A 21,612-nucleotide genomic window follows, 5' to 3' on the forward strand; every position below is an offset into this window, starting at 1 on the left:
CCGATGCTCTGGCTTGTGTTTTCCATCTGCCTACCAGGGTTTCACGATTTATTATTTATTATTATCTGATTTTTCCATCAGATTAGATCCCTACATGCCTTCCGGTATCCTCAAGGCCAGGCTTCTCAGAGCTTTCAGTCACCTACCTCCTTGGCTGGGAGGGACGTCATTCATCCTATTTTTGGAAGTTTTTTTTTTTTTTTTTTTTAAATCACTGGTTCCTTTTTCTGCAGAAGCCCCTGCAGGACTAGTGTCCCACAGAATCTACTTTGGGAAAGACAGACCTGCTTTCCTTCTGGATTTCCCAGTCAGGAAGGACTGGCAGTACCTTGGTGGGGGGGCACTCCCGTTCCCAGGGGCCCCCAGTGGCTCCCTGTCTCGTCTGACCTGGTTCCCGTGCCTCACTCTGCAGCGCGGAGGCCTCCGACCTGCCTCAGGGACTGCACCTCAGAGGTGCTCATCCTCAGGGCTCCGGCCCGTCCCACCACCAGCCCGGTGCCCCTGCTCCCTCATCTCCCGGGAGCAGCACCCTCCTCCTGTGTCACTCTCCTGCAGGGTGCGCCTGTAAGGCAGCTGCCTCCTCCCACGGCCTCTTGGGACCCCACCCCGGGGCTCCTGTCTGAGCCCTTCTCTGTCAAGACTAAGAGACCTCTCAGCCTCCCTCTCCCCATTGCCTGAGTGGGACCCTCCTCCAGGGCAAAGGACCACAGGAGCAGCGTCACCCCAGGCAGGGCTCACCTCCCCACTCGCCCGGTCCAGGCCAGGTGGAGGTCACTGGCCAGCGCAGGCTTCACCTCGGGCTGGGTGGAGTGAGCTGCTGCAGTCTCTCAGCCTCAGGGCCATGGGGGTGGCAGGTGCCATCAGACTCTTTGTAAAGACCACTCTGCCAGTCCCAGCTCCACCACTCAGGAGCCTTGGGGTCTTGGGCACAGTCCATAACTCTCCACGCCACCCATTCCTCTCCTGGGTGTGGTTCGTGCAGCAGACTGTGTCATAACGTGGCGAAGTCATGACCCAAGGAAGCACAGGATAGGCTGTCACTGAGCAACAGGGCTGTAGGGTCTCAGACCCACCAAAGTCACTTGACCTCGTGGACCTGCCTCAAGGCCTGTTTCTGTTGTCAGCATCCAGCTGATTGGATTCTGCAATTGAATTTGGGCAGCTTAACAAACCTCCGGAAATCTAAATAACCGTCAGCAAACCTGCTGTAATTGAATTTTTGAGATGCTAACACTGCAAATTGGAAATGGCTGTTCTCTGCTGAGAGTGCAGGGCCCCGCGGTTCTCACTTGAAACCAACGTCCGCTGGCTGTGCTTGTCTCCTCAGAGGCCCTGCGGTGGGGTCTCTGCACAGCCAGACTGCAGGAAAGTTCTTAGTGTTCAGGCGAGATGAAAGCCCCCCATGGGGTCCTGGGGGCCCCAGGTAGGTGTGGCCACTCAGGGTCCCAGAAGGACCCTGCAGGGCTGGAAGGCTGCAGGGCTCGGGGGTTAGGCCTTGTCCCCTCCCTGTCGTGCGGAGAGGGAGGGGAGCAGCGCCTGTCCCCATTAATCCATTAACCATGCTGCTGGGTCAGGGAGCACCGCTGGGTTAGGGCATGATGTCAGCATCGTCAGCTGCCGTTCTAAGTTGGGTCTCAGGCCACGGGCACAGCGGGGCCCACGCTGCACTGATGCAGGCTCCCTGTCACGGTGCAGCAGGGAGCAGGGATCCTTCCCCACCCTCCCTGTGCCCTCTCTTCAGTGGAGTGGCAGGGGGCTGGGATGGGGCCAGCCTGGGATGAGCAGGTACTCAGACAGCATGTGTCCTGTCCCCCCGCCCCTTCCCCACACCAGCCAGTGGCACTCCTTGGCTGTCTGCTGGCCTCCACCTGCCTTGCGCCACCCACCCATGGATGGCTGTGGGTCCCCTTGTGTGGCTGCCTCCTCCCGTGACTCCTGGCCAATGGGACAAGGCTTCTCTCTTATCTCCCTGACCCCTCTGGGCCCTGCCCGGTTAGTGGCCTAGTGCCTGGCTAGCAAGTTTTGTACCTTGTCATCCAAGAAGCCATCACCTTCTTTTTACATTTTTGGATGTTACTCCCATCAGCCGGAGGCAGGTCCAGGGGCAAGTGCTGGGGAGCCCGAGGGAGGGAGCCCGAGGGCTCAGGGCAGTGCTCAGGTGAAGCGATGGGTACTGGGCCTTGGGGAGCAGCCATCTTTTTTAAAAAATAAATTTATTTTATTTATTTATTATTTTTGGCTGTGTTGGGTCTTCGTTGCTGCGTGTGAGCTTTCTCTAGTTACGGCGAGTGGGAGCTACTCTTCGTTGCAGTGTGCGGGCTTCTCATTGCAGTGGTTTCTCTTGTTGTGGAGCACAGGCTCTAGGTGCGCGGGCTTCAGTAGTTGTGGCGCGCGGGCTCTAGAGCGCAGGCTCGGTAGTTGTGACGCATGGGCTTAGTTGCTCCGCGGCATGTGGGATCTTCCCGGATCAGGGCTCGAACCCGTGTCCCCTGCATTGGCAGGCGGATTCTTAACCACTGGGCCACCAGGGAAGCCCCGGGAGCAGCCATCTGCAGACGGAGGAGAGGAGGAAAGAAATCCGGGGAGTGGCAAGGAGGTGAGAAAGCCACGGGGTCTCCCTGGCACTGGATGGGCTGAAGAGCCAAGAGGAAGCAAGGGCGTGGAGCGCAGGCAGAGCATGGCCTGGCTGGGCGAGGGCAGGGGTCCCTGGCTTCCTGGCACCTAGAGGTGGATGAGCCATCTGAATGTCCCTCCCTGTTCAGAACCCTGCTGGTGTCCCTGGACTTGTCTTGCCACCTCCATCGGCCTGTCCCCTTCCACAGCAGTCCTGTCCCTCTGCCAGGACCCATCTAAGCACCACCTCCCCCCGAACCTTGTCCTGCCCAGCGCTGGGTGGAGGTGCAGAGGGAGGCGTGAGTGCTGGGCTTCCCCAGCCTTCACCTCACCTGTCCTGAGGCCCCTCCTCAGCCAGGGCTGCTGTCACTCATCTCCAGCCACAGTGTGTGAGGGGAGGGGGCCCTGGTCATCCTGTGCCTTGACCCCGAGGAGCTTGTGGGCAGGCAAGGGCAAAGCCAGATTCCCCAGAGAAACAAGCAAGAGACAGTGCAAAATGGGGCAGCCACAGGGCCCCTGGCTCCCACGTCCCCACCATGTCACCTCCCCCACCTTCCAGACCAATCTGTGCAGCCTTTTGGTTTCTTGGTTTCAAAAAGCTGCCTCCCCACCCAGAAACTTGATACATTTTCCTCAAGATGGGGAAAAAAAGCTCCACTTCTAAAAATAGCCCACCTGGCTCTGCTCTGCTGGCTGTTTCCATAGCAACCCACTCCTTCCCAGGAGTTCCAGGTGAAAGAGGGTCCCGGGCCCTGGTACGGGTGCCCAGTGGCTCCTCAGCTGCAGCCGGCTACTGAAGGGTTCAAGGAGACCCCCGAGTAGGGGTGGGGGCACAGCAGAAACACCGGGGCTCCCTCTGGCTCCAAGCCTCTATGATTTGAAGTAAACTCAAGACTGGTTATGTGCAAAAAGTGAGCTGTGCTGATGAGGGTGACAGGGATATTGGCGGGTGGGGGGCCAGGAAGTCCCAGCTCTGCCCTGGCTGCACGCTGGGGACTTAAATCCTTTTCCAGAGGAGGTATGAATATCCCCAGAGTACGGACGAGCACCGTTAGCCAAGGCCACGTGGGGTTGAAGCAGGACTGCTTGCCTCAGAACCGGGCTCCTCCGCTGTCCTAGGCCACCTCCCTGAGCAGTCAGGGAGGCATGTGTGCCAGGCTTGAGGGGAGAACAGAGAGACCTGTGAGGTCTCTGTGCCCAGGTGGGAGTCTCAGTGCTTATCTAGGGAGCATCCAGGGACCACCCCTCAGGGCAGTAAGTCAGAGTACTGATCAGCTTCTGGTGTTGCTGGCAATCCTTGGCTTGCAGATGCTTCACTCCAGTCTCTGTGTCATCACGAGTGTTTCTGTGTCTTTGCTCCTCTTCCTATAAGGAGGTCAGTCATATTAGATCAAGGACCCGCCCTATTCCAATATGACCTCATCTTAACTAGTTATACCTGCATCAGCCCAAATAAGGTCACATTCTGAAGTTCCAGGAAGGGCATGATTTTAGGGGGACACTAGCCAACCCGGGATAGCCCCTAAGGGTTGGAAGCTCATGCACTTGGGAAGCTTGCCATGGATGGGAGGCCACTGCCGTACTCTGCTGGCCTGGCCGGGATGGACTGAGAAGTTGTGACTGCTGCCTTGTAAACACGTTGGTAACCCGAGTTTTATGGATTTATTCTCATCTAACAAAAAGGAGAATTCATTCTCGCATTTAGCTGGTGAAAATCAGTGGGTATTTCAGGAGTCGGTGCTTTTCTAGAAATGGTCGTGTCTGAGAACAGGCTGGAGCCCTTTATTCCACGGTCATCTGCTGCACGTGATCCCGCCATCCCCAGAGCTGCCTTCACCTTACCTAGAACCCCGCCCCTGGCTTGGAGGCTGGATTGGTTGTTCTTTCCATGTTCCACAGTCTGGAGCTGCTGTTTGCTTTTGTCACTTTAGCCAGGGAGGCTCGGGGTGCCACTGGCTGAGGAATGTCAGGCCTGAGTTCCCCAGGAAGTCTTTCTCATTAGAAGGTGCAGGCTCGTTGGCACAGAGTTGCCTGGGGAAGAAGAGCAGAGTCACCTTCCCCATCTGCCAGGCCCGCTTCCTGGTCTCAGAAGCCACAGCCTTTGCAGCTGGTGGAGCAACTCACTGGGCTCCTGCTGAGTCGCTTTTCTGTGAAGGTTTGATCTGAACGTTAGAAGCACACCCGGAGCAGCAGCGTAAGACAGGCAGGCAGAGCAAGGCCTGGGGAAGCAGGGGTTCAGCACGATGGCCCTGGCAGCTGGGGCCGGGAGGATGGGAGGGCAGAAGCCCCTGCCGCCTGCCCCCTGCCTGGGCCTCCCCTTTGCCCCCTCCAGCTCTCCAGTCCTTCCTCTGTCACAGACCCTCCAGTTTGGCTCCCTGGGGTCACTGTCCTTGGAGGCTGGCCGTGCAGGGATGTGGGCTCCTGTTCTCTGGCTGCTGGTGGTCTTGGCCAGATGCTTCCTGCCCTGAACCTCAGCCCTCCCGCTGAGATGAGGGTGTGGGTGGCAGGGTCTGCAGTCCCCCCGCCACCCCCAGGGCAGACATTCTGGCTCTGTCCTCTTCCTGGTGAGGCTGACAGTCTCGGGAGGGGTGGGGGAGGAGGGTGAGATGATGTAGGCTAGCAGGGAGAGGGCAGGGCGAGATGCTCCCGTTAGTGACCCCCTCAGTGTGGCCTGTGCTGAGAGACCGGGGGAGGGACCCCAGCCCCACCACTTACTCTCCGTAGGACCCGTTCTGCTCTGAGCCTCTGCTTTCTCACCTGTAAAATGAGGATGCTAAGGGTGCAAAGATTGAGTTATTTGTCCAGTGCTTTAAGGAGTGCCGGCACCTTGTGTATGCCCTGGCCAGTACTGCCACTGTCCATTGCTGCCACCGTCCATTGCTGTGGCTGTTTGCTGCCGGATGCCGCCTTCCCACCCAGCCCTTCATGGCTGAGCAGTAGGAAGCTGCCTCTTCCAGAGCTTGTTTCCCGAGCTGCTGAGACTGGGCTGGGTCTGAGTGCAACTCATGCAGCATTTCCCGGGGCGCACCAGCTGGTGCAGAGCCAGCCAGAGGCCAGCATGAGTGGAGCAAGGCAACTGACCGCAGGGAGCTCGGTGGGGGCGGGTGAGGGGCCCTGCAGGCCAGCGTGTCCCGGGGAGAGCGGGAGAGACGGGCCTCGGGCGCAGGGGTTGAGATTCGGTGTGGAGGATGGCAAACGATTCTCGCCAGGCAGAGGGCAGGTGCCATGTGCACTTTGGGCTCCCCTAACCGGCCCCTTGCTCACACCCACTGCCCAGTGAAGGGGGTCTCCTGTTCAGTCCTGCCCCCTCCACCCTCGGCCCCGTGCTGGTACCTGAGCAGACCTGAGTGTCCCTCCCCACCGCGCAGGGACAGCAGGCTCCTCATGTCAGCGGCTGGGGCAGACGTGTGAGCGCCCCTGCCTGGCGAGGTGCCCCGGATCTCAAGCTTCTGCTCTCCGACCACCTCATTTTTCCTACACTGGGGGCAGCCTGGAAGCTCCTCCTCATAGCTGCTCTGTGCTGAGTCCTGGCCTTCACGTGAGCTTTGAGGCAGGCCAGGGCTCCCCCGTGGGTGGATGTGTGGCTTCGATGTGGTCCTAGATTCCAGTTGCTGCTATTCTTGTATTGATATAGTTGCAGAATTCCTGTAGGATTTTAAGTCCGTGGATAGTTCAGTGTCTGCTGTGTTGTTGAGATGTGGATTGTTACTTTGTTCCTCTCAGATGCTCACTGTGCCTGAGTTTTATTCCCAGTGGGAGTGGGGACAGTGAAGATGTGTGGGGTCAGAAAAGCCTGAGAACCCCCAAGGCCACAAGCTTGAGAACCACAGCCTAAGCGACTTTGCACGTGTGAGTGTTTTCCTTCCTTGGACGACATGCCCCACCAGCAGAGCTCCCGTCCGGGGGGCAGGTGGGGGTGTGGGGGGCAGTGGAAGCCGAGGAGCCCTTTTCATGGCTCTTGATGGGTAACTGCCAGTTCATCCTTCAGAAAGCACAAGATGAGTTAATGCCATCTATTCTTTTTGCTACTTTGAGGAATGTCACATTGAGCGGTTTCATTTGCATCTCTGATGTTGAGCTTCATCTGTGTGTCCCACATGGATTTACTCCTTGCAAAGACCCCTGACCCTGAACTGAGACCTGGGACTCAGCCTGGCCACAGTTCACCATTTGGGGGCCAGGGTCCCCTTCATTGTTCAGCTCTGCCCTTCAGTCTGTCACCAGCCTCCTCTTATCCATGGACCTCTGCTCAAATGCCCACATACTCCGTTTTGCCAAGGGATGAAGGCCCAGGCTCCTTAGCTGTGCCCTCTACCCTCTCCAGCTAGCTCCTCTATGCCCCAACCCTACTGCTCACATCCTTCTCCAGACCCTGCCCTTCTGTGTGTGACCTGCCGCTTCCATACAGGCCTCCTGGGATGCACCCAAGATCATTCATCCAGTCACTCCTCCTCTCGCCCCTCCCCCCCATCCTCCCTCATTCTGATCACACTGTCCCTCTGAGAGGTACTCTGCCTGCGCATCCCCATAGAACAGACTTTGCTGGTCAGGTGTCTTCCCATCCCTCCCCCAGCAACACAGCCAGCAACTTGGGAGCAGAACAAGCACTTTCCTGTGTCCCTGGCAGCTGGACCTGAACTCGGACCCTAAGAGCTGCTTGCTAAGGTGCGATTACCCACCCTCTGCCCGTCCCACAGGAAGATGCTCCGAGTTAGGTTGGTCAGTTCTTTCTCAGAGCACAGGGGGTCACTTTCAGGCTGACCCGCAGTCAGCATGCCCCCGTGCGCCCCTCCCAGTGCCCAGCGGCAGCCGTGCTGACTGGTTGGTGGCCATTCTGGTTGTTTGACACATTGAACCTGGAAAGTGAGAGGAGGTTGTGTTGTAACTAAGAGCCTAGGCTCTGAAGCCGGATAGGCCTGGAGGCTCCAGAATTTCCCCGCCTGTGGCCCTGGGCAATTTCAAAGCACCTTTCTGCCCCTCAAACCTACCTCACTGGGTCATCAACGTGCATTAACCAAGGCAGCGCCTTGCCCAGTGCCTGGAACCCAGGAAGGCAAGATACGCATCAGCCGTCGGAGCCTTTCTAAGGTGATCCAGAGAGAGGAAACACCCCTGTGCAGACCCCCCTGGGTTCAGATCCAGCACTGCCCCCTTGATAGCAGGGCCCTAAACCGGTGGCTTAGTGTCTCGAAGCTGCGTTTTCGTGCCTGCAGAGTGGGAACAGCTGCTGTCTGCCGGCCACTGAGGCTCAGCGTTCACGCTGGTCAAGTGAGTGGCCCAGGGCCTGGCCTGGCACGTGTGGTCTCCAGACACTGGGTCATTTCGGGGCTGCAGTTGGGCTGGATGGGGTGGGCGAGCCCTGCCCCCAGCCTGGATGCTGCCCCCTGCCGCCTCCTTGCTCCGGGCACCCCTCCGAGGCTGGCCAGGCCCCTGCCCCCAGCTCAGGGCGTGTGCGGAGCAGTGTCTCAGCTGTGGCCACCCCCATGCACCCTGTCTGCCATGGGAGGAAATCTGTTCTCTCACAATGCGTCCTCTTTTCAAAAATTTCTATCTTGGGTTATAGATTTCCTTCACCAAAAAAAAAAAAAAAAAAGTTTCTTGCTGATTATTTCTGAATCAAGGCATCTCAGACACCGCTTGGCAATTACAGCCTCTGGTACTCACAGGCCAGTGTCAAAGTAGCAGCAGGGCCCGGGCCAGCTCCCCACCCCACCCCACTCGCCGCAGAGCACCCCGGAGGCTCCCACAGCCCTGTGCCCCTTTGGACACAAGCTGGGCTGGCAGTGGGCCAGGCTGCAAGGTACCTCAGACTCCCAGGATGGGGTGCCGAGGGCACCTGGAGTCGAGTAAGCAGGGAGGGGGTGGGGCGTGAGCACCTGCCTGGCCCCTCATGGAGGCCCCCAGGCGTGAAGAGGGTGGCTCTGGAGGCAGACAGACTAGCCAGGGGGCCTGGGCCAGGGCTTCACCTACCTGAGCCTCATCACCTGTCTGTCCCCTGGGAGTGGTACAGTCCCTACCCTGACAAGGCCATTGAGAGGCCACAGCCAGTGTCTCCACACAAAAGACACCCATAGGTGAGCGTGGCCTTGCTCCTCAGGGGAGACCTGCAGGAGGGGGTCACCGCTCAGCAGCGGGGAGGGAGCTGTGACTGCGGCCTGGGGGGGTCTTCAGGCCGCCTCTGAAGATGGGGCGGCATTGGGCTGGGCAGGGGTGAGACCTCTGAGGAGCTGGGGGTGGTGAGGAGGTTCCAGGCAGTGGGGACACAGTGGGGACACAGAGGGAAAGGCCCGAAGTACGAGCGCTCGTTGTTTGCAGGGACCGGGGGTGGGCGGACAGCGGAGGGCAAGGTCAGGTTGGCGGGGGAAGCATGGGTCAGCCCGGGCTGGGCCTGTGACGCGGGGACAGTGTCCGGGCTTCATTCAGGGTCTGCGGGGTCTGGGATGGGAGCCGCTCCCGCACAGCCATCTCCACCTCTTCACCCAGACAGCCCACCCCTGCCTGCACATCAGCTTAGGGGGTGCTGGTGCCCCCTGCAAAGTACAGCCCAGACCCTGTCATTCAAGCTGGGCCCCTCTTCCATCCCCCCCTCTGACTCCAGAGGGGCTGTGCAGACACCTCACCCTGGCCAGGAGCCGGGAGCAGGAGCCCGCACCGCCTGGGCCTCTGGGTGTGTGTTGCTCCGTAAGAACCACGGCGACGCCGCGTGTCTCCACAGATGACTCTGGGGACGACGAGGACGGGACTGCCTCCCCAGCTGACAAGAGCGAGCTACACGACACCATCAAGAAGCTCTCCCTGAAGCTGGACGACCTCAGCACGTGCAATGAGCTCGTGGCCAAGCACGGCGTGGCACTGCAGCGCTCCCTGAGCGAGCTGGACGGCCTCAGGATCCCCTGCGAGAGCGGCGAGAAGCTGAAGGCGGTCAACGAGCGGGCCACCCTCTTCCGCATCACTTCAAATGCTATGATCAACGTGAGTGCCCGCCTGCCCGCCAGCGCGGCCCAGGGCCCCAAGGGGGAGGTGGCTCCCCGGTCCCCGGGTGGGTGGCCAGGGTGAGGGACAGGCCAGGGCTCCCTCTTGCTCCCGTCATCCTCCGTGTCATCTCATCCACGCGCCGTCACGGGGTGAGGACACTGGTTTTCATTGTTGGGTGGAGCTCGGAGTTGGGTGTGAGATCCGGCTGAGCCCGCAGGTGGTTCAGGCCTGGGCGAGGAAGGCAGCGCCCAACCTGAGCAGCCGGCTCAGCACACACAGTAGGGATGCGGCTGCCGCATTTTTCCGCAACAGCTGCTGCTGCTCTTTCCCCCAGTACGTGGCCCAGATGCAGCAGGATTGGGACCTGTAACCATGGGGGGCTTGCATGTGTGGTGGGGGTCCCTCAGTCAGAAGAGCTTTCGAGTTGAGGCCACCACAGTCGTGCCAACCTGATAGTAAGTAGCTGAATGAGGACCCACGTCTGTGGACTGAGGGGTTCAGCCCCAGGAGTTTCCCCTTTTCCACGGGTTCTGGGAGCCACACAGCTGTGACCGCGAACAGGGAGGGTCTCTCCGTGGTGGCAGAGAATACAAGGCTGAACCGAGCTTCTGGGCCCTTCCTTTTTCTGCCTGATGAGTGTTCCCCAGAGGTGCATGTGCTCCCTCTGGACACAGGTCTGATGGCCACAGCCTCCTCCCAAGGACAGCCCCCAGGATGAGCACATCCCAGCCAGGATGGCACCGTGGGAGCTGGGGGCCAGAGCACAGAGGTGTGGGGAGATGGAGGCCGCCGCAGAGGAGGTGGGTCCAGAGAACACGGTTCAGGCAGGCCGGTCAGGCTGGCCGCAGAGACAGTGGGCAGTACCAGTGCCCAGGTGAGCCCCAGGTGGGGGACTCAGCCTCCAAAGCAGGGGGGTCAAAGCGGAGACTAGGCTTTCCGTCCAACACCAGGAAACCTGAGGGCAGGGTGGGAAGGTGGAGCCTGGAGCCCACTGCAGGCCAAGATCCTGTCCCCTCTTCCCAGACTCCAGGGAAACACGCACAGGTGCCCGCAGGTGTGGACTTTGTCCATGGCACTCAGGGGTGCAGTGGCGCCCATGTGCCGAGAGGCTGCTGGACCGCAGCTCTGTGGCTGCCCTGCTGTTTGGCCCTGTCGCTGGTCTTCCCTCTCCTTTTCCCATGTCCACCCTCTCGGCCCTCTGGCCTCCTTACAGCCCCCAGATTCTAGGGGCCTGGGTCACTGTACTTCTTCCGGTGACAGGCACCGATATCGAGCATTTAAGGCATAATGATGCATTTGTGTTTCCCCACGGTTTCCCTGGCATGGCCTCCCCACATGCGGAGACTAAAGCCACATCGTCTTGAGTAAGCGGTTTTGGTTTTTCCCAGATAATGCGCTGCTCAGCTGGCGTCTCTAGCGAAAGTATTTTATCAGGCATCAGAGGCTCATCTGTGTTTATGAAGCCATAAAAACAGCTCGCCACCTAAGTGCATAATGAATTGTTTGATGGGAAGCTCAGGGGTTGATTAGGAAGCCTGTTAGTAGTTCTGGCACCAGGGGAGCCGGACCCAAGTGACGGAGCCTGCACCCTGGGCCAGGATCTGCGCCCCCCGCAAACATGAACCTGACGTGAGGGCCTCTCCCCATCCACCTCCACTGTGGGGGCACAGAAGTGAGGTGCTGGGAGGCCAGGCTAGTGCAGAGTGCCGCGTTTCTTCCAGGGACGCTTCCTGACAGCTGCTCCTCACCCGGCAAGAGCCGGCTCAGTTCTGGGAGGCTGTCAGACCCTGAACGCCCAAACCCCCGCTGTGTGCAGAGGGGTCACCTAGGTAAAGCGTCCCCACTCCTGGCCAGGCCTTGGCCTCCACCCCTGTTACTAGGAGGGGTTTGGACCAGGGAGCTGTAACTAAGGCATCCATGTGGCTCCCACCCCCGAGCCCCAAGGGGAGCCCACTCCCGCCCAGGACCACTTACCCCTCCCCACAGCCTCGCTAGTACCACTAATATCCACGTGGAGACAGAGGCGCAGAGAACTCCCTGAGCTGCCCAGGGTCACCAGCTGCTAAGTGGCCAAACTGGACGCAAACCCAAGTCTGTGTAGCGTGCTGCTGGAGTCACGGCCCTCATGACGGTGAGGGTAAGACCCTCAAGGGCTGCAGAGGCCCCCTTCCACTCTGAGGTCAGCACATGGAGGGTGGCCTCGCATCCACCTGGGGCAAACCCCCATTCTCAGGGACCTGAGTCCCTGGTGTGCCTTTTACCTTTAGGCTGTAGCCCTACCAGGGTCTTTCCTGGGAAGGTGGGGACCCAGGATGGGTGGAAGCCACCCCCAGCTGTCCCCAGAAGGCACAAATCCTCATCCCTCAGATCCCCCCAGATCTCACTGTAGGAAGAGGAAGCTGCTTCCCCAACACTGGCTTCCTACTGCCTCTCCACCATCCCCTCCCTGCCCCTGGCCCTGACTGACGGGAGCCCCTCCTGGGGAACTCAGAGAATCTCTCCTCCCACCCGCCGCACAGCCAGGGCAGCTCCCTCCTGTGGATGGTGAATGGCTCTGGGTTTTCCAACTCGTGGGCGCCGATTAAGCCTGGGTCATGGAAGTGGAGCAGAAAATGGGGGACGGCAGGCCACACAAAGTCCGCAGGCAAACACATCCTGTGGAGGGCCCTGGGCAGGCTGCACTCTCCCCACACAGGGAGATGGACTGCTGCTTCTTCACTTTTCCCCAAGACGGCCAAGAGTCTGAGGTTGTTCAGCCTTCAGGAGAGAAGTAGAGGGAGATTTCTAAACCTCCTTCAGATTCAGGAGAAGGCATCATTATCATTAGCCTTTAGATCCTGAGCTCCCAGCAGGACAGGGAGGGAGGCTCTCTGGACAGTTTCCAAGATCCCAGGAACCGTGGCTACTGAGGCAGGCCTGTCCCTGTGGCCCTGCTCCCCAAGGGGGCATCTGGCCCTCCCCTTGAGGATGGCCCCTTTTGTGCGTGTTCGAGGGAACAGGATGTCTGGGGGAGGTTCTGGATCAGGAATATTGAACTGTATTGCCCTTGCCTGTGCTGTACCCTCTAGAATACCCCTTCCCCACCCTTCAGATGCCTGGCAGATCCCTTTTTATCCTTCAGAACCCCACGTGGACGTCACCACGGCCGGGAGGCTCTCCGAGTTCCCCATCAGGAAGCCGTTCCTCCTGGTTAGATCCCCCAGTGGTCCCAGCCCACTGAGCAGTGTTTAGCCCATTATTTCAATGTCTGATCCCCCACCAGGCTTTGTGCCCCTTGAGGTCAAGCTCAGGTCTTACTCACCTGTGGCCCCAACAGTAGTCCAGTGGGAGTGCCCGATACACTCTCTCTCAATCAAAGTGGGTCTTGTATCTCAGGGAAAAAAGTTCTAACTGGCCCACATCTCACTTACCTGCTAAGTGACCATTTACAAAGCCATTCTAGCCCCGTTTGCTCACCTGGACAAGGTCAGTGAGAAAGTGCAGGCTCTGAGCAGGGTGCAGAGCTGCTGGTCACCACCCCTCGCCACCCTGGTCACCTGGCCTTGCAGAGAAATGACCCAGCCTGGTTGCTGAGACATAGGAACAGAGCTTTATGAAATCAAGTCATAAACGTGTTTTTTTCCACGGGAACGTCATACTGAGGCCCGGCCTCCTTCCCTCCTTTTGTGGTTTTGGTTGGCAGGGTTCTTTCTAGCAGGCCTGGGAGGGTGGTGCCTGGTGGACCTTCAGGAGGCCTCGGGGGGCAGCAGCTGAGCAGGTCAGTGGCCCCATAGTGAACTTGGGGCTCATGCAGTTAGGAAGGTCCTGCCTGATGGGATTTGAACCCAGACCTGAGTGGCTTCCCACTGAGCCTGCCCCGGGCCTGTGCCAGGTAAGGACTCGGCGAGGACCAGGCAGACCCGTCCGGCCCCTGAGCCCATGGTCCAGGGATCTTCCTTGTGATGCTGAGTCTCACGTGGGCTCAGCAGTACAGCCTTTGGGAGGAGTAGCTAAGCAGGGCAGCAGCTCACACACCCACCGGTGAAGGCCAAGTGTGTAGAGGGCCGTGGAAGGGCTGGGGAGCGACCCTCGGTGCCAGCGCGGGGCCTGCAGAGGGAGAGGTAGTGGCCACAGAGTGGGGCCAGAAAGGGTCATGAGGATTTCTCCCAGGCAGGGAAGGAAAACACTAGCACTGGCCACTTGCTGTGCGCAGGGGGTGCCGAGCTTTTTACACATGGTTCCCTGTAAGCGTTGCACTGGGACGGCACCCACGCCATCAGGCTCTAAAGCTCCCCCACCCTTTTACCCTTCCTGGGCCTCTGCGGACCGTTCCCCAGTCGTGGTGGCCCCTTGGGCAGGACCTGGTCTTTGGGTGAAGCTCGCTGGCTGTGTGGATGATGGCCTTACCACCCGCTGCCCTGGAAATGAGAGCAGACACATCCCTTCCCACCTGGGAGGAACAGGTGTGGGGTTCACATGACCCCTGACCGTCCCCGGGGGCCCAGCAGCCCCTCCCAGCCTCCTCTCCCACCTGTTCCCCGTCTGCCTCCCGTCCCCTGCCAGCATTGGCCACTCACCTAACCTGAGGAGGCCACAGCCTCTCAGCCCCTCCCCACCTATCGCCCCTCAGAAGTACATTACCTCTTCTGGGAAGCCCACCCGCAAGCCCACGGCTACTCCCAGGGCCCATCTCCCAGTCCACCTGGCTGGGTTGGCCCTGGGTGCCAGGGGCTGGTGGGGCCCTGGCCAGCAGGGAGCCAGGACAGGAGAGAGAATCAACTACCCATGGTCACGTCGCCTGCAAGGCGTTCTGCATGCACAATCTCCCCCCACCCACTCAGCCACTTATAGTAGGGAAACTGAGGCAGCTGCTAAGGATAAGAGCCCAGGTCTTCAGGCTCCAGAGCCTTCCGCCTCGTAGGAGGGAAATAAACCCATCCCTCCCTTGAGCGGGGGCAGGAGGGTCAGGACCCCCTCCTCTGCCCACCTTTACCCCACTCCCAGCTCCGCATCCCTGCCCCACTCTGCTGACCGTCGCCCTGTCTGCGGGTCCATGAGTCTCGTGGGCTTTTCTTTCTTTCTTTTTTAAATAACTTATTTGTTTAATTGAAGTATAGTTGACTTACAATGTTGTGTTAATTTCTGCTGTACAGCAGAGTGACTCAGTCACTCTGTATACTCACTGTATACAGTGACATGTATACATTACTTTTTATATTCTTTTCCATTATGGTTTATCCCAGGATGTTGAATATAGTTCCTTGTGCTATACAGTAGGACCTTGTTGTTTCATGGGCTTTTCTACTGCAGCAGTGTGCAGAGACAGGACACGGTCTCCCTGGTGATGCTGGGAGCCCTGGAGCTTCCACGCCTGGCACAGTGTCCAGCATATGGGAGCCTCAGTGAATGAGAGAGAGAGAGTTGGTTGTGAAAGAATGTGGGAGTGACTGAGTGAATTGCTTAGTGTCTGGCAAAATTCCCTAGTGGGTGATTTTGTGAGTCTGATCAAAGGCAGTGCAGCAGGTCCATGCTTGGTTCACCGTCTGGGTAACTGCGTTTGCTGCCATTTAGAAGGAACTTCACAGCACAGTGAACAGCCGTGGTTCAGAGACTGAGCCTCGAAGCACTGCACGTGTGCAGGGCTCCCCCGGCCTAGGTGTGGGGACCGCAAGCGGCACCTCCCTCCCCGAGAACCAGGGTGCATGCGGTGTTACAGCATTGGCTCCATCACGAGGTTTGAGGTAGAGAATGGCAGAATTAATACATGTTACCAGCTCAGGCTTTGGGTATTTGTTTCCATAACGTGAAAAGAACGAACTCCCATTTTCTTCTTTTTTCCCGCAAGTTTGTCTTTGTGGGAAAGCAGAGCGCCCTGGTTTGGAGGCAGGCCTCTGGGATGGTGGCAGTGTGATAGCAGGCGCCCGCCCCAGTTTCTTCCCGTTACTTTGTTTGCTCCTCACAACGGCCACGTGAGGTTGGTGTCATTACAGCTTCCTTGTCATCGTTGTCGTTTGTATTATTCACGTGCCACCCCCGAGGCCCAGAGCGGTCATTTTGCCCAAGGGTGGCGGGCCCGGCGGCTGCATGAGCAGAGAGGGTCACAGCTGTTGGCCCTGGGCTGTCCCCACTGCTGGCGTGGGGCTCTTTGCAGAGGGCCAGGGCTGTGTCATCTGTCACTAGGCCCAGCACACCTGGGCTCCCCTGTGGGTTGGCCTTGGGCCCCTGCCCTGGGCAGAAGAGCCCCACAGTAGTGCCACGGTCATTCTGGGGCGAGCCTGCCCTGGGCTGGTGGGGTGCACGCTCCCCTCCCTGTGGTGGAAGCAGGGTCTGTCCGCAGGCCAGGGCAGTGGAGCCTGGCAGGGAGAGAGCCGCTTCTGTGACTATCAGGCAGGCCCAGAGGCAGCCACAGTCCCAGCGTGAAGGCCAACAGAGGGTGGTGCCCACCAGGCCCCCCTCCGAGGGCCCAGTGGGACGGACCCGGCATGCTTTTACCAAGGAAGGTAGTGGCCCACGAGGGACGCACGCTGGTGCCCGCAGTAGAGCCGGCCGGGTGGGATGGGGCGCAGATCCTGACGGCAGGGGCACGGGGAAGTGGTGGAGGACGCATGCCCAGCACAGCTGGGCCTGGAGGGAGGGGGCTTCAGCTCCAGTTGGAGGAGCTGTGAGAGCACGATGAGGGGGGAGCAGAGGCACTGGGGGCTGGGGGAGGCGGCCGGTGGGAGTGGGAACAGGGACGCAGATGAGGATAGGTGGGGGAGGTGGGAGGTACATAGACACAAAGGCAGCAACTCAGGGCACTTGGCCAGGACCTTGGATTTGGGGCATCATAGAAACCGACCAGATCAGAAGGGGCTGTTTACCGCTGGAAATGCTCTGAGGCTTCGCTGAGCCCTGTTTGGAGATCACGAGGGGCTCCTCGCACCCACCCAAGCAGAGTGGTGGTGAGAGGCCCCAGAGCTGCCCTCCTCGTCCTTCCGGGGCCCATGGGCAGGTTCCCGTCCAGCGGACCTCTGTTCTGCTCCTGACAGCTTGCTGACTTGGGGCTTGGGGAGATGAGTAAAAATAGATTCCAGGACGGTCTAAAATCGGTTGGCAAACTGGCAGCCAGATGGTGCTGGTTCCTGTGCACGAGGGGTAAACTATTTTGAATGTGGAAAGGGCTATTTTAAAGTTTGAACTGAAGTGAGAAGCTGACTCCCCAGTGCTGTGAGTGAGTCACATTAAGGAGAAGCCGTGACCATCCCCTCCGCGTCCGAGAAGGGCTGGCCCCTGTATGCGGGGCAGCCCGAGCCGAGGGCCATGTGAGAAGGGGGTCCGGCCCTGGGAGCCGCCCAGCCTCCAGAGGCCGGGAAGGTGGTGGATGCGGAGCATGGCGGCGTGGCTGAGCCTGAGCCAGAGGGACCCCCGGGAGAGCCTGGCACCCCCATCGCAGCTCCTGGGGGACCCGCTCTTGGTCTTGGAGCCTGAAATGGCTGTGCTTCGTCCGGCATGGCTGCCTCCGAGCCACAGTCCCAGCCTGAATCTCAGCCCTTTCCCACCGTCGGGAGGTAATGTGCTGAGGCCAGCCTGTTGCTCCTCAGTGGGAGGGGAAGGAGAGACTCTGTTGACCCTGATGTGTCCCTAGTGTGAGCTGCTGGCCATGCAGAGGGGCCCAGGGAACCCGTGATTCTGCACATTTTTCTCCTGTTCGCCACCTTTATTATTACTACAGACCATTGAGAGGCGGGTCCATAGTGACACTGGCCGTGTGAGGATCAATGTGGTGGGGTAGATGGTGGGGCAGCCTCGGCCCTGGCCACCCACTGACCTGGGAGCCCTGCGCCTGAGAGCCACGGCAGGCCAGTCACGCGGCTGTCAGCCACAGGGCAGGTCCTGGCTGGCTGCAGGTGGAAACGTGGCCCTTTCTCCCTTCCTCCCTGCGAGCAGGGTGACCGGAACCTGCTGTGTGCCGACAGCTGGGGACAGTCACCAAGCTGGCCCTGTCGGCCCAGGGCACCCGCCCAGCCTGGTACCACCAGGCATTTGGCCCTTGTCCCCACCTCCTCTGTGGCTCCAAGGGCCGCCCACCCGACATCCAGCGACTCTCCGGCACCCTCCTCATGGCCCAGCTAGGATGGCAGTGACCGTGCAGGAGACTGATGGTTTCCACGCGGCCACTGAAGGCTGGGCCCGAGCGGGGTCCCGGCTCTGCAGACCCTCTTAGGGCTTGAGAGGCTCCTCGGGCCATACACAGGGCGGGCATGAGACCCAGGCCACTGCCCACATGCCCTGCTCGCCCGCCTGCATTTGAGGAGCAGCGAGGTTGTGGTCGGGATTAGGATTAGGAACAGCAAAAGCGATTAGTGTTCGTCCTTCTTCCTCCTGGGCACAGCTGGGCAAGGTTTCCGGCTCAGACACTCTGCATCTGTCCTGCGCAACACCTGTCGGGGTGACCGGTAGCCACTCCCCTTGGGCCCCGACATGCTTCCCCGGGCAGGCAGCCCTCACAACCCCCTTCACAGGCCCGGCTTCTGGGAAGGGAGAGTCCCCGGTGGGTGCCTCCGTGCAGGGCCATGGGGGAGGTGCCGCCATTTCCTTTCTGGGCTTTTGGTTCTCACTTTGCTTTGGGCATGTCCCTCCCCACAGAGGTAGAATCGCATTGCCCACAGGACCCTGCACCTCTTCATCTCAGGGACCCTCTCGACGGCCGTGGGGGTGGGAGGAAGGGGCAGGCCTGGGAGACTGGAACCCAGTTCCCGTCCAGAGGACGATCTCCCCAGTGGGTCACAGAATCAGGGACTCTGCAGGGGTCCTGGGGTTCAGCCCTCTGTTCACGAGAACACTGAGGTCCAGGAAGTTATGGGCCTGCCCCAGAGTAGGCAGCGAGGCGATGCCGTGAGGGGCCTGGATGCTGGCCCAGTGTGTGTGAGTCGGGGGCTTTGGCGTGGCCTGTGGCTCTGCTCCTGGTCAGGGCAGCGCGTGAGCTCTGAGAGTTGTGGCGGGGCCTCAGGGGAAGTGTGACCGTGTTCAGGGCCAGGGTCAGCCAGGCCCTTCCTGGGCCCCTGGGAGCCACCCCCAGCCGCCCGCCCATCACCGGGCCCCAGGCCTAATCCAGCTTAGCGAGCACACGGCGCACAGCCCAGCTCAGCATTTCAGGGTGGCGGGGCCAGACCAGCACCTGCCTCCGTTCGCGGCTGGCTGGGATGGGGCCTGGAGAAGGTCAGCAGCATCAGAGGAAACCTGCGCAGTTGGGGATGGACACCAGGTAGGCACCTCAGGGCAGAGGGGGCAGGCAGGCTCTCCACAGCCCGCAGGGTGACCAGGGCAGCTCATCAGCTGCAGATGACCCCTGCACCCCGGAGTCAGTGGAAAAGGCCCTGGTCCAGCCACATGAGCCCCTTGATATTGGGGTACAGCAGCCTCCACCGTGCCCCCCTCTTCAGGCAACCCTGACATGCTCTGATCTTCATCGCCCAGCCCAGCTGCATGTGGCCCCCATGAGGCCCCCGCTGTCCTGGGCATCTGACTTCCTGTCTCTCTGCTGCTCCACATCAGCCTGTCCTGCAGGGGCAGCAAGGTGGAGGGCACCCCGGTTCTCAGCCGGCAGCCCTGGCTGTGTGGGCAGCAGCCTCCGCTGCAGGGACCAGGCAGGGCTGGGTCCTGTTGCTTGAACAGGGTTATTCCCCGACATCCTTGTTAGCGAGCATCTTCAGGAGCCCAACCCCACTCCGGGAAGGCCCTGGGACCCCACATCGCCTCAAGGGGCATCCGGATGGGGGTAAGGATCCAGCTTGACAAAATAAACAGCGACAGCGCTGGTTCCACGCCCTGGGAGACTTGGACCCTGGTCCTACACGCATGGCCTGTGGCCTTGAGCAAGTCCCTTGGTCTCCCTGAGCCTCTCTGTCTTCCTCGGTCACGCTGTTAAAACGGCCACCTCAGTGCTTGTGAGAGTGCGCCACCCCTCCCGGCACCGACAGCCCTGACCCACAGCGGGTGGGGGCTCTGAGGGAGATGGGGCTGGAGAAGGGGAGGAAGGCACGTGGTCACACAGGAGGGAGCGCGTGGGGCAGGACGGGGCCCCAGGAGCTGAGTGTGGAGAGGGTCTGGGACCAGGTCTGTGAGAGGCTGTTGGCTGTCTCAGAAAATGAAACCAACACTCTGTTTTCCCTTCCATATCATTCCTATAGTATTGAGAGCTTCACGAACATCAAGGGCAGGAGGAAGGGAACCTAATTCATCTTTGCAGCACGATCCTCTTTCCCTCTTTGCTTTTTTAAATTTAATTTTTTATTGAAGTTGATTTACAATGTTGTGTTAGTTTCAGGTGTACAGCAAAGTGATTCAGTTATTTATTTATTCTTCAGATTCTTTTTCCTTATAGGTTATTACAAGATACTGAGTATAGTTCCCTGTGCTATACAGGGAACTATAAACTTGTTGGTTATCTTTCCTTCTTTGCTTTTGCTGCTAGGAAGGTCAGAGGCCATGTAGAGCTCTCTGACATGAGTTTGTAGGAATTATTTACCATGACATTTGGCTATTTTATACTGTTATTTGTGGCTTTTTTATAAGCCTTGTTTTATTTTTTTTTTATAAACTAATTTATTTATTTTTGGCTGCATTGGTCTTTGTTGCTGCGTGCGGGCTTTCTCTAGTTGCGGCGAGCGGGGACTACTCTTCATTGCGGTGCGCGGGCTTCTCATTGCGGTGGCTTCTCTTGTTGCAGAGCATGGGCTCTAGGTGCGTGGGCTTCAGTAGTTGCGGCTCATGGCCTGTAGAGCGCAGGCTCAGTAGTTGTGGCTCACGGGTTTAGTTGTTCCACAGAATGTGAGATCTTCCCAGACCAGGGATTGAACCTGTGTCCCCTGCATTGGCAGGCGGATTCTTAACCACTGTGCCAACAGGGAAGTCCAATAAGCGTTGTTTTAAATGCTGTGAATTATATGAAAAGAAAGTGTCCGTGTTAAAACTCAGAGAGATGATTGCAGGAGCTGTAGAGGGTTGGCGGGGAGTGACAGCGGCAGGTACGACGAAGCAGCGCTAAGGAAAGGCGAGGGCAGAGTCCAGAGGCCCTTGTGCAGCTGCCAAGCTAGTCTGATGGGGCAGGCAACCTGCCACCGGGCAGGGCATCCACAGACCCTAAGAACCAGAAAACATGAAGCACCCATCGTGTGTCTCACCTCTAACAAGGCTCCGTGCATGACACAGCCCGGGCCCCTGCACCTTCTCCCCAAGACAGCCAGGCAAGGGGACTGTGCCTTGTGTGGCCTGGGGTCCTGTCCTGTTTGCCCATTGTTGACCTGGGCAGCCCCTCCTCCCTGGGCCTCAGTCTCAGGGGGACAGGAGGATCCAGCAGGGGGCTTAGCGGTGGGCCCGGCGCTGCCCAGGGAGACAAGGGCACCCCCGCCAGAGCCAGGCCTCTGGGGTGCATTTCTGACAGCACCGCACACCTGGCTTGGTGGTCTGAGAGCTGCCGGGGCAGCGGCAGAGTGACGGCGCCCCTGCAGTTAGGACTCCTTCCTTGGTCAGCAAACGGGTGGCTGGAGCCCAGACTAACCTGACTGGGCAGTGGGGCCGAGCTTAGGGTCAGGGGAAGCAAGGACAAAGTGGACACAGGCCACTCAGGAGCCCAGCTTGGGGGTCCCCCAATTGCATGGTAGTCAGTGACTGCAGCTCTACACCAGTGGGCGAGCCTTATAGACCCAGAATAGCCCCAGACCTGCAACAGCCCTGGATGCAGCTCTCTCACCTCCAGAGCCTGCTAAGTGCATAAGGAGATTTCTTTCCTTCCCCACTAAAGTCTCCCTCCCCCTAACCTGTGCCAGGACACCTGTCAGCACAAATCCCTGCCCCTTCTGGAGAAGCGGGTTACAGTGGCATGTGGCTGGGCAGTGATCAGACCTGCCAGGGAGGGCGGGAGGCCCTTGAAGTGCCCCCTCCCCAGAGCCTTGCTGGGGAGCTGCTGGGAACTGAGCCTCAGTTTCCTCATCTGTCAAATAGGGACGATCCCTCTCCTCGCACCTCAAGGATTTTGCTGGGTGAGCTGAGACCGGGGGGTGGGGT

General features: G+C 59.4%; 1 protein-coding gene across 9 annotated transcripts in view; it reads left to right on the forward strand.

Annotated features, from left to right (window-relative positions):
- OSBP2 (oxysterol binding protein 2) overlaps positions 1-21,612 on the forward strand; it is a 162,078-nt gene that overhangs the window by 119,810 nt on the left and 20,656 nt on the right. For 8 of the 9 annotated variants that reach the window (XM_082417259.1, XM_082417257.1, XM_082417254.1 and 5 more), the window contains one exon: positions 9,329-9,585. In XM_082417259.1, coding sequence (XP_082273385.1) covers positions 9,329-9,585 — 257 coding nt within the window. Of the gene's footprint in view, positions 1-1,745; positions 2,597-9,328; positions 9,586-21,612 lie in introns of those variants that run through there. The other variant, XM_082417260.1, reaches the window with a different exon arrangement.

Source organism: Balaenoptera physalus (assembly GCF_965194825.1).
Source record: "Balaenoptera physalus genome assembly, chromosome: 12".
NCBI classification, from domain to species: Eukaryota; Metazoa; Chordata; class Mammalia; order Artiodactyla; family Balaenopteridae; genus Balaenoptera; species Balaenoptera physalus.